Source organism: Apis florea, unplaced genomic scaffold (genome assembly GCF_048593485.1).
Source record: "Apis florea isolate Af1SG1 unplaced genomic scaffold, ASM4859348v1 contig_2291_pilon, whole genome shotgun sequence".
NCBI lineage: Eukaryota > Metazoa > Arthropoda > Insecta > Hymenoptera > Apidae > Apis > Apis florea.
The window spans coordinates 2,952,968-2,965,217 of NW_028256553.1; the positions used below are offsets into that span (position 1 = coordinate 2,952,968).

Sequence of the window (12,250 nt, forward strand, 5' to 3'; positions counted from 1 at the left end):
ACTATATAATTGAATAATTGGATTATATAATTATATTATGACATCATAAACAATCGTTTATGTTAAATATTTTTATTTAAGAATACTTTAGATTTGGAGCTCATTTTAGGAATATTCATAGGATATACATTATAGGATATTTATACATTTTTATACGAAATCATATTTTTTAAGAATATGTGCATAATTATTAATTATTAGTGATGTTTTTGTACATAATGCTTTTATAAACAAAGCACTTTAATCGAAATGTAGATTTTGATATAAATATTAATATATTTTTATATCTTAATTTGAAATATGTAAAAAGGCTATAATTTTTCGTTAAAATTTGAATATATGTACAAATTTGTTTTATGCATACATAAGGCAATGAAGCACAAACTTGAACAAGAATATTTAGCATCATTAAAAGAATAAAAGATTTAATAAATATTTTTAGTCACAATATAATGACAGCTTATTATTTAAGACTAGAATCAGGTATATTTAGTAACAAAAAAAAGGCTCAATGCCAAAAAAAAAACCTATCATTAATTGTGCTTTTATTTCATGATTCTAATCATTGTATAAAGTTTTTTTTATGTATAAAGACAAAAAATTACAACCTTAAAATAATAATTGTGACCATACCTGTAATAAATGAAAAGATTCTGTTCATGTGTTTTTTTTAAATATAAATAATATACTTACCTAATACAAATGAAAATATTAATTTAAAGTTTATGGAGAGATGAAGATAATCAGGCACTCTATTATTCTGTTCTCCTTCTGTAGGTAAAAGTAGTCCAGCTATACAAATAATTCCAGCAATTAGTGCTACATAATTTGTTCCTCCTAAAAATGAAATTTATTTTATGTATTATTTTAAATTTTACATAAAATAATTACTAATTATTTGAAGTATTTTACTTTTTTTATGATTTATTTGTTATTGTTTATTATATTTGCTTCTTAAAAATGATATTTTATATTTTTCTTATGCAAATAAATTTTAATTATTAAAATATAATATGATAAAAATATATTTATTATATATTTAAATATTTTTATCATATTATGATATAAAAATATATAAAAATATAAATGAAATTGAATGGCATTAAAAATATGAAGTACTATATGATTTCAAATTAAGTGAAACATTAAATATATAGTATTTAAATCCAAAAACTAATTTTAAATACTAACTTATTAACCTTTATCCATAGCATACTTCATATCTGATGACAGGTACATTTTTGTATTCTTATTTTGAATATTTCCATGAAATAAATCATATTGTAACTTTATTGATTTTGATGTGTATTCTGTAATTATAAATAATGATTTTGCCATTCAGATAAATCTATCATATTATTATGATATCTCATAAAATATATTTTTTTACTAATAATTATAAATAATGTTTGAAACTTACTATCAATTGCTTTATTTTGAGCTATAAGAGCATATGATTGTTGCTGTCTATTTTCATTTATTGGAAGTTGTTGAAACATTTCAGGATCTGGTGTAGATCTTCCAGCTGTTTCTGTTGTTCCCGGAAGTAATTTAGCTTCAACATCTCTTTTTCCTATAGCCTATTAATTTTCCGAAAGAATTAAATTATATTATTTTGATGAATTTTATCTATATTAAAATATAATTGTTTAATTACCAGTTTCGATGGATGTTCTTGCATTTGTATTCTAAATTTATCAACAACATTACAATTACTAGATATAAGAGATGTATGTCTTACAACAATATCAATACAACATCTTGGATTTATTGTTCCTTCTGGTTCAACAACTTTATATTTATTTGGTGCAGTACATAATACTATAATTGCAAATAAATTATATTAAACTTTTATTTAACTATTAATCTTTTCATAATACATACCTTTAAATCTTATTGGAAAATCATATGGGTTATATAAAGTTAAAACTTGTTTATGAGTAGACTGATCGTCTAAAAAGAAAGTAATATTTTGTGGAAATACAAAAACTGGTAATTTTCGTGGTGTTGCTAATTGAGACTGCATTATATTTGTTTAATTTTATGTGGTCCATGCACCTGTAAATCATATTTATGTTATATATATTTGAATTATTTTGATCTTTAATAATATGATAGATATATATATACTTTATATTTTAAAATATTTTAATATTTACTTTATATATTTCCAATTGGTTTAATACAAAAGTTTAATTTGTATTTAATTCTTTATATTTCAATATTGCAACATTTATAGCAGATAGCCATGGTTAGATGTTTAACTTAAAAAACCTAAAAAAACTACATATTTTTAGAATTATAAAAATTAGGCTAAAAATTATATATTAATAAATTTTAAATATTAAAATAATTGCTAAAAATAAATGAAAATGCTAAAATGAATATTAGAGCATTTACATATAAAGTTTCAAAAACTGCAAACTAATCTAATTTTATATGTTTAAAAAATATCCAATTATTTTATGAAATAATTTAAATAATTTAATCAATTACGATTAATTAAAAATTAGTAATATAACAATTTGTGTAAAGTTGAATATTTACAAACTTATTAGCATCATAGGTCCATTTGATTGAATACTGCACTGTCGATCTTCCTAGTGAAACAATTGTTCATGGTATTCACCATACATCACTTTTCATATACCAACATTTACTATTGTGCGTGTGAACGAACAAGTTGGTTGTGATTTTTTCACCTTTTTTCTAACTTATTATAAAATCAGCTGATTATTTCATCCTTCCTATTAAAGGATTTAAATGGTATCAAAAATTGTTTTATTCATACATTATTTCTATATAATTCAATCAATGTGTTCAATAATAATAAAATTTAATATTTAAATATTTCAATATGTGTGAATTGGTTAGAAATATTTATAAGATTATATATAATTTACCTGATTTATCTAATCATATTATTAATATTATATGACCTACTATGACCTAGTTTTCGTTTTACATGCAATAAGAAATTCAATCTGAAGATAGAAAGAAATAAATTTCAATTGAATAAAATTTAGTTAAAAAATATTACATAAATATACATTCGGGGATAAATCAATCGTATACTAATATAGGGAAAAAATATATATATGTTTTGTTGGCAGCCATACGTATAATATTAATAATACTTGTATGAATTCGACAATATGGCACCGGATAGTTAGGCTTATGAGTAATTATATACTTACGTTAGCGAAATTTTATTGATACAATAATATTGATATAACAACGTCGTTTCAATATGCATGAAGATGATTAAAATACTACGTACATTTTAAAAAATAGGTAGTATATTACATAAAAGAAGTAATTTACAAAAAAATCTAACCTTATTGCGGAATTTTCGGTTTTTGAATTTCATCAGTATTTTTATTTTTTAATATAACGGTAAAACAATATATTTTCATAAATATATTTAATTATACTAATATATATTATTTTTAAATTTAATAAATATTTTTAGAAATATTTTTAACCTTCTTTTAGATTATTTAATTATGAAATTATATATTAAAAATTATAGTTTGTATTATTTTATAAAAAATATACGAAATTTATAAAAAATATAAATTTAATTTTTTTAAAATATTTTTAGGAAAATATAAAAGAAGATATCATGGTTACTGTTAATCCCAGAGTATTTTTTGATATAGAGGTGGGTGGTCTCCCAATGGGCCGCATAGTATTTGAACTCTTTGCGGATATTTGCCCAATAACATGTGAAAATTTTCGTGCCCTATGTACTGGAGAAAAAGGACTTGGAAAAACAACTGGCAAACAATTACATTATAAAGGAATTGTTTTTCATAGAGTAGTTAAAGATTTTATGATTCAGGGTGGTGATTTTTCAGTAGGTAATGGGACAGGAGGAGAATCAATTTATGGTGGAACATTTGCAGGTATTTTTATAAATATATTGGCTATTATTATACATAAATATATGTGACTTTTGTAATAATATTTTTCAGACGAAAATTTTATTTTAAAACATAATAAATCATTTTTATTATCAATGGCAAATCGTGGTAGAGATACAAATGGTTCACAATTTTTTATGTAAGTATTCATAAAAAATATAAATATATAAACTTTAATGAAATAATATAAAAATGTATTTTAAGATAGCATAAATTAATTAATAAAATCCATAATAGAAGAAAAATAGAATGATATATATATGTATATGTTATATATATATATATATATATATATATATATATATCAGAACGATATGTGTAGAATCTTAAAATTATAAAATATTAATGCATTATATTATTTTATAATAAATATTTATTTTGCATGTCATTATTAACAAAAATGATCAGCTTACTAAGGTTAACACTTATACTTCTAAAAACATTTTGTGTATAAATTTTATTTTTTAATATTTCTACTGGCTCAAAATTATTTTTCTCTGCTGACAGATGTATACTTTGACAACCTCAAAGGTAAAGGTAATAGGAATTTAATATATATTTATTTTCACATTTTAACATTTCTTCATGCTAATATATTTTCAAATATGTTTCAAATAAATAGCAGGTGGTATAATAAATAAAGGGTATTTGGGTTTGTTAATTTTAGTAATAAATTTAATTATCTCTTATCAGTTTTTGATGTAATCATAGTTGTTCAGTATTTAATGATTTATATGAAGCACATAAACTTCCAGTGAATATTGAAAAGTATAGAAATAAGAATATCTTTGAAGGAATGAATAACTTAGCTATATTTCTGTGTAGTCGTGAGGGAAGGGTCTGCACACCACTACTACAACACAATGACCAATGAAAGCTGGCTCTTTCTGTTCATCTCTCATCCCCTTAATCATATTTTGTTGTTGTAGTACAACACAACCAGCGCCTCACCTCGACAAGTAAATAATCGCAATATTTTAATTATTAAAACTACTCTTGAATAGTATTTTTCATATTAATATATAATTTCTAGTGTCCATGTGGTTTTTGGAGAAGTAGTGTCTGGCCAGGAAATTGTTACACATATTGAGGGACTTCCAGTAGACCGTATGTCTCGGCCGTTACAAGATGCGAAGGTTGTAAATTGTGGAGAACTTGTACTGAAAGTCAAAAGTAAAGGTATGTTTTACATATTATTTATTTACTTATTAAAAAATTAAAAAATTTATTAGAATAATATTATAGAATAAACTTAGTTATTGTTATTTTAATTGATTAATTACATTAGTTATATTAATTATTTTTACAGCAAAGAAACATGAAACAAAGGAAAGTAGTTCATCCGAATCTGATTCTGATTCATATGCTGAAAAACCTAAAAAGAAAAAAAAGGCCAAGAAAAAGTATAATAAATTTGAGATTTATAATGTATAAATTAATTTAAAAATATATTTTAAATTATTTGAAATATATTTTATTTATTTATATATATAGTAAAAAAAGAGCAAAATCGGAGGATGGTGAAATTCATGATTCTAATGAAGATGAACTTGGGAAACCTCATCCTCTTGTTTCGGTTACAAAAATCGATCCTGATGAAATTCCAGAAGTACCAGCGAATAAATTTTTATATAGAGCAGGACCTACTAATAATGCAAATCAAAAAGAATTTAGACAACATTATGGAAGAGATCGGGTACGATCACATAGAAAAACTGGTCGCATATTTAAAGGAAGAGGAATTTTTGTAAGTATTTGTGTGCAATATACAACATATGGTATGTATGAATTTTTAAATTTTTATATAATGAAACATTTTCTCTTTTTAAAATTTAACTTCTTTTTGTATATAATATCAGATAATATAAATAAATAAATTTTCAGCGATATCATACACCATCACGTAGTCGTTCGAGAAGTGTTACACCACCTCATTGGAAACAAGCTCAAAATCGTACTATTAAATTGCATGAATTTCAGGTATATATTACAGTATTTAAGAAAATATAATACAATTAATTATATTTTTATATATTAATTTTATATTGCAGAAGTTAGAAAAAGAACGCCTAAAAAAAGAAGAAGAATTAAAAAAACGCGAAGCTGATAGAATTAAAAAGTTTACTGAAAATCCTGATGAAGATAATCAAATAGTGGATAAATTTGATGTCGAAGCGCATATATCTGAAGAATTGGAAAATAAAGAAAACGATCAATCTGATGAAAAAAAAAGTGGCAGTAAAAATGTAGATCAAGAACAAGATAATTTAAATACCAGTTCAGATATTAATGACACATTGACAAAAGACAAAGTAGATGGAAAACATAAAAATGAGAAGTTATTGAAACGTGATTTACATCGATCGTATGGTAATAGATCTTCACGACGAGAATCTCGAGATAGAAGTAAAAGACGAGGATCTGGTCGGTCTAGATCGCGAGATCGACGTAGATCTCGCGATAGAGATTACGATCGTAGAAATAGTCGTGATAGAAGAAATAGAAGAAATTATTATCCTCGAAGACGAGATTTTTATAGAATTAATAGACCTGGCAGAGATAATTACAGATATTATGATAGACGCAATGATTATAGAAAGACAAATAACTCTAATTCTAATCATGATACGGATATTAATTCATCTCGTTATGATAAAAATCGAAGAAAAAGTGATAATACCTCAGACTCTAACAATCAACCAAAATTTAAACGTCGCTCACGTTCGACTAGTTCTAGTAGTCAACACTCCAAAGATTAAATGCAATTATTTTTATTTTTATTTTTCTGCATTATGAAGAAGAAATATAATTTATGCAGTAAATTACATTTATTATATTTTCAAATCTTATTAGAATTTGTTTCTTTATAACATATATGAATTTATATATAAGAAATCCTGTCTTAAATTAATAACATTTCAAATAATATTAGGTTTTAATATATTTTAAATGTAAATTTCAATTTCAGTAATTAGAATTCTCTTATATGTCGATAATTTTTGTATTTCTACAGAATGAATATAATGCGTTAAAAATTATAACTGTTTAATTGTTTAATTATATATATAATTTTGAAAAAAACTAAAATATTTAATACTAAACGTATGTTCTATCCATAGCATTACTGTAAATTAAAAATACTTTTATATAGTAAATAATTAATATATAAGTTACATTTGAAAATATTTTTAGATATAATTCTATATATTTTCAACATTTCTTTGTATTGAAAAAAAAATTGTAAATGTATTGAAAAGATTTAAATTTACAAATGGAACTAAGTTATATTTTCTGTAAAATTATTCTTAGAAATTTAATAAATTTAAATTACATGGAGAATAAAAAATTTTCATATAATTTAAAAAGATATTAACTTGTTGTATAATCATTATTCAAAATAAATAAGAGCTAATATATTTTATGTTTTTAAAATTATTTTTAATTTACTGTATATAAAATTGTATATAAAATAAAATCCTATAATCTTATATATGAAATTACTAAAATTTTTATTAGAGTTTCCAATTATATTTTTATATTGGTACTATTAATACTCTGAAGTTAGCTGTATATGATCGCTTCATGATTGGTTTTCAAAACTTGTTTACGTTAAAATTTGTGAGTTCAAAAGTAATGTGATTGACAGTGTATAATAAATACACACATATCCTTGAAATTTTTATAAATTTATTACAATGGTACGATATGGTGCGCTTAAAGGTTTATATGATTTGGAAAAGACTATCGGAAGCGGAGGTTTTGCTAAAGTTAAACTTGCCACGCATATTGCAACCGGCGAAAAAGTTGCTATCAAAATAATGGACAAAACATCACTGGGTGTAAGTAATTTTTAAAATTCAATAAATCGATAATCGCAATAAATTTCTGAATTCCTAGGATGACTTGCCAAGAGTTAAATTAGAAGTTCAAGCATTAAAAACTTTATTGCATCAACACATTTGTAGATTGTATCAAGTAATAGAAACAGAGAGTCATTATTTTATGGTAATAGAATATTGTTCAGGAGGAGAATTATTCGATCATATTGGTAATATTAATATATTACAATTCAATTTCAAATCTATATTATTTTATTATTTAAAATTTAAAAAAATTATAGATTTATCTTTGTTTTATAGTTGAAAAAAATAAACTTTCTGAAGCAGAATCGCGCAAATTTTTTCGTCAAATTGTTTCTGCAGTAGCATATTTACATAGTTTAGGATATGCTCATCGTGATTTAAAACCTGTAAGTTAAAATCTTTTTTAATGATTAATATTTTAATATTAATTAAAACAAATAATCTCAAGTAGCAAATAATATTATTTTATACTCAGGAGAATGTTTTATTAGATAAGGAAGAGAATTTAAAGCTTATAGATTTTGGATTATGTGCAAAACCAAAAAATGGAATAGATTCTCATTTACAAACATCTTGTGGTTCTCCAACATATGCAGCACCAGAGCTTATATTGGGCAAAAAATACTTAGGTATTCATTATATCATTAGATGTGATATTTATAATATTATATTAAAAGATATATATTATAAGATTGATATTATATGTGAATATATATATGATTGATATATATTTCATAGGTTCAGAAGTAGATATTTGGAGTATGGGAGTCCTTCTTTATGCATTACTTTGTGGCTTTCTTCCCTTTGATGATAACAGTATAGAAAATTTATATAGAAAGATCCTTGTAAGATTTTCAATTTTATTTGAATTTGCAAAGACAATGATTGATAATAATAATTTTAGAGTGGTAAATATGATGAACCAAGCTGGTTATCAAGCAGTAGTAAAAGATTAATACAAGCAATGCTACAAATAGATCCAAAAAAAAGAATTACGATTCAAGAACTATGCAATCATCCATGGATTACAGCAGGATTTCTCAATCCTGTTTCATTTGTTCATAAAACAAATGTAAATTTTTTTGTATTTTTTTGTATTTTATATATACTTTTTATAAATTTTTAATATATAAAATATACAATATATAATATATCTATTTTCATAATTATTTAGTTTCAAAAAGATGATGATGTATTAAGTACAATGTCTGCAATATGTGGTGAAAATACTTCTGATATATGGAAAAAACTTATAAAAAGTGACCGAACAGATTATAAAACTGCCACATATCTTTTACTTTTAGATAGAAAGCTACGTGGACTTTCACTTCGAATATCATCTTCTGCAAAATCACATTTTAAATCTGAGGTAACAATTTTATTTAATCTGAAATTAAATGTTAAATATATTTTAGGAAATTTAAATTAAAAAAAATTAAATTTGCTTATTATTTTATTACTTATAGTATGAAGGAAATGATAATAGTATTATAACTAAACTTGATTATTCTCCAAGAAGTAAATCTGTTAGATCTCCAGTAATAGACACTACTTTCAAGATTTTACCAAGAACACCTGAAACTAGTAGGTTTCATTTTAATTTTTATATTTTTATATTTTAGATCAATATTAATTATATTTAAATCAATACAAATTATAAATATAATTATTATTTTATATACAGTTAATAATTTCATGGAACCATATTTGCCTGGTAGAAAACGACTTCGAAGTAAAGAAGAAGATGATGCATGTTCTCCTGGTATGTTTTAAAAAATTAAATTTATTTTTCCATTAGTTTTATATTTTATTTTCATGTATATTTTACTTTATTTTATTATCCTTTTTTATCTTAATCTTTGAGTTATATTTTATTATAAAAAATTATATAAATATTTAATAACGCTCAGCTTTTTAATGAACTTCGAATTTGTGTTTTATAAGTTGTTTTTTATATAATTTTTATGTTGTTTATATATATACATATAACTTGAATACTGGAAAATGTTAAGATTTATCAATAATTCGCGGTAAAAGTCAAAATTATATTGATGAACGCAACAATTTGTATTTCTTTTACAGATTCGTATTGATATAAATAAGATTTACCTTTAATATCTGATAAAAATTGTCTTTAATAATAAAATAATAATATTGTTTCTACCTATGAAATGTTTGGAATATTCCTCAGATTTTGAAAAACAAATCTTGGATGATCGAAATTACAATGATCGATACTAATACTGATACTATTATCGTAACTGTATTCGTTATAATCTCGATTGCTAAGAATTGTTTCATTTTCACATTTTATTTCCGTCTAAATTTTCTATGGATAAATAGTTACATAACTTTATTTGAAATCGCAACTTAATAATAAATATCAATTAATTTCGATAAAATATTGATTTCATAATATTTGCATTGATATTATTTATATTGATTTAGATATTGACTGATAAATCCTAAGCCATTATACATAATACATTTTCTGATATTTGGACTTTTAGTAATATATATGTACATACATATATAGTGTATATACATATATAATATATATATTTTGTAATATATTTTCTAAAGTTTACTTCTAATTAGGTGATGCTAGCCATCTAATTAGAAACTTTAATGAAAGTTTCGAAGTGCCATAAATTGCTGTAGTTGTGTGAAAAGCAGATAATTAGAGAAGAGCAACGACTTGTGAACAAACACAATTTGGAGTTACAAATATATGTAAGAATTCTTTATCCCATTCCCTTTTAAGAGATATAATATCTCTTACTATTCCTTATCTTTTTTTCTTAATTCCTTTTAATTTCTATTTATCCATGTTTTTTATTTTATTTAAATATCAAATACAATTTATATAATAATTGATAAAAAATTGATTACAGTTCCTATAAAGAGAATTGCAGAAAAAGATAGATTTGTTTCTACTCCAACTAGTACTACAATATCAGATTCGAGGTATTTTTTTAATAATAATTTAAATAACAATAAAATAATATTTAAAGAAAATATTGAAGAAAAAAATAATATTAATAATATAGAGAATCACAATCATGTACACCGGGAAGTGCAAGAAAAGTAATAATGGGTCTAGAACGTGGATTGAATCGTGTCCGTTACGTCCTTACGCCAAAGAGACGTGTGAAGAATGAAAATATCGATCCTGATCAACCTAACGTACTTTCCGGGAAGGTATATATATATATTTATTTATTTATATATGATTGATAACTTTGAATTCGAATTTATCATAATGAAATTTTTTTAAGGGTCTTTGTAATGTATCATCAACGTCCAGTGATGATCCAAAATACGTTCTTTCACAATTACGTCGTGCACTTCGTCGTAAAGGAATTATGTGTCATCAAAAAGGGTAATGTCAAACATTTTTAATAATGTTAGTAACATTTTTTATATTTACTATAAAAATATTTCCAGGTTTATTTTACAAGGAGAGACGGAAGATTGTACAGAGGATGATAAAGATGTAATGCGACCATTTTCATCTAGGAATGCTTGTTCTTTTGAATTAGAAGTTTGTTTATTAGAGGGTATTTCAAATGATAAATTAGTTGGTATTCGAAGAAAAAGATTAAAGGGTAATGCATGGGTTTATAAACGAGTATGCGAAGAAGTTCTCGCTCTGGCAGCTGAAGATTTTTCCGCGGAATCAGAAGGTTCAACGGAATCGAAATGTCCTATTTGAAGTTTTTTTGACATTCTTATTGATATAAATATATATTTAAATTTATACATTACAAAAAGTCAATAAGACTATTTGATTATATTCTGATCTCCAGTAGTTATATTAAATAGATATTAAATAGATCATAAAGACAAATATAAAATATATTAATTCTTGTATGTATCAGCAAATTATGTTTATGGCAGCTTTGATACATGCATATTAGTTTTGAAAATGTGCATTTCAAAGACATAGTTTCTTCTGAGAAGAAATAATCATAAAAGAAATGTTACAGAAATATGAAACTTTATTAAATATTTCCCCGAATTTCGAACAATAATAAAAACAAACAATAGTAAAGTTACAATTTCAACAATTTATAATCACTAATTGTGTAATAATTTTTATATATTAAATGCTTAAAAATCAGAAGACAATAAATGTATATAAAAAAACTAATATTTTATGATAATTTAATTAAAATGATTCAATAAAATTTCATAATATATATAATAAATAAAATATAGATAAAGCAATAAAATTCTTAGTCAAAGTTAGCAACATGTTTTATTTCGATCGCTGAACGTAGCACAAAGAAATTTAAAAAAAAAAAGTTGGGTTCCTTCTACTGGAATATATAAGGCTCTATTTTGTGTTCATGCCATAGATATAAAATATCGCGGCTCGTTTGAACGGCGGCATCTACACGAGACTACTATGGACAGGCAAAGTTATAAAATCACCACAAATCGATCAGCATAAAGTGG

At 23.4% G+C, this 12,250-nt stretch overlaps 3 protein-coding genes across 16 annotated transcripts; 2 read left to right on the forward strand and 1 right to left on the reverse strand.

The window, feature by feature from the left end:
• Nucleotides 1–58: 58 nt before the first annotated feature.
• Nucleotides 59–2,716, reverse strand: LOC100864632 (motile sperm domain-containing protein 1). Of its 8 annotated transcripts, none has more exons than XM_086903474.1 (8): nt 2,552–2,687; nt 2,160–2,274; nt 1,885–2,058; nt 1,658–1,821; nt 1,421–1,580; nt 1,200–1,310; nt 694–837; nt 59–633 (listed from the first exon to the last, which is right to left on the reverse strand). In XM_086903474.1, exons 3-8 carry the CDS (start codon nt 2,024–2,026, stop codon nt 602–604), a joined length of 753 nt encoding a protein of 250 aa, XP_086759600.1. In that variant the 5' UTR covers nt 2,027–2,058; nt 2,160–2,274; nt 2,552–2,687; the 3' UTR covers nt 59–601. The 8 variants fall into 8 exon arrangements, with proteins under 8 accessions (XP_086759600.1, XP_012339171.1, XP_086759601.1 ...); XM_012483717.3 differs by having other exon boundaries at nt 2,548–2,687; XM_086903475.1 differs by having other exon boundaries at nt 2,160–2,283; nt 2,548–2,683.
• On the forward strand, nt 2,629–6,964 carry Moca-cyp (nuclear cyclophilin protein Moca-cyp). Of its 7 annotated transcripts, none has more exons than XM_086903472.1 (9): nt 2,629–2,766; nt 3,605–3,908; nt 3,978–4,065; nt 4,752–4,885; nt 4,960–5,105; nt 5,236–5,329; nt 5,421–5,673; nt 5,811–5,906; nt 5,978–6,964. In XM_086903472.1, the coding sequence occupies exons 4-9, from the start codon at nt 4,797–4,799 to the stop codon at nt 6,683–6,685; spliced, it is 1,386 nt and encodes a 461-aa protein (XP_086759598.1). In that variant the 5' UTR covers nt 2,629–2,766; nt 3,605–3,908; nt 3,978–4,065; nt 4,752–4,796; the 3' UTR covers nt 6,686–6,964. The 7 variants fall into 7 exon arrangements, with proteins under 7 accessions (XP_086759598.1, XP_012339164.2, XP_086759597.1 ...); XM_012483710.3 differs by having other exon boundaries at nt 4,856–4,885; XM_086903471.1 differs by lacking the exon at nt 2,629–2,766 and adding an exon at nt 3,144–3,396.
• Nucleotides 6,965–7,478: 514 nt separating this feature from the next.
• Nucleotides 7,479–11,942, forward strand: LOC100863094 (maternal embryonic leucine zipper kinase). Its single transcript, XM_086903484.1, has 13 exons — nt 7,479–7,765; nt 7,824–7,974; nt 8,066–8,175; nt 8,265–8,418; nt 8,528–8,634; nt 8,694–8,861; nt 8,964–9,158; nt 9,256–9,373; nt 9,474–9,551; nt 10,684–10,756; nt 10,840–10,990; nt 11,068–11,171; nt 11,237–11,942. The coding sequence occupies exons 1-13, from the start codon at nt 7,622–7,624 to the stop codon at nt 11,502–11,504; spliced, it is 1,821 nt and encodes a 606-aa protein (XP_086759610.1). The 5' UTR covers nt 7,479–7,621; the 3' UTR covers nt 11,505–11,942.
• The last annotated feature ends 308 nt before the right edge of the window (nt 11,943–12,250 follow it).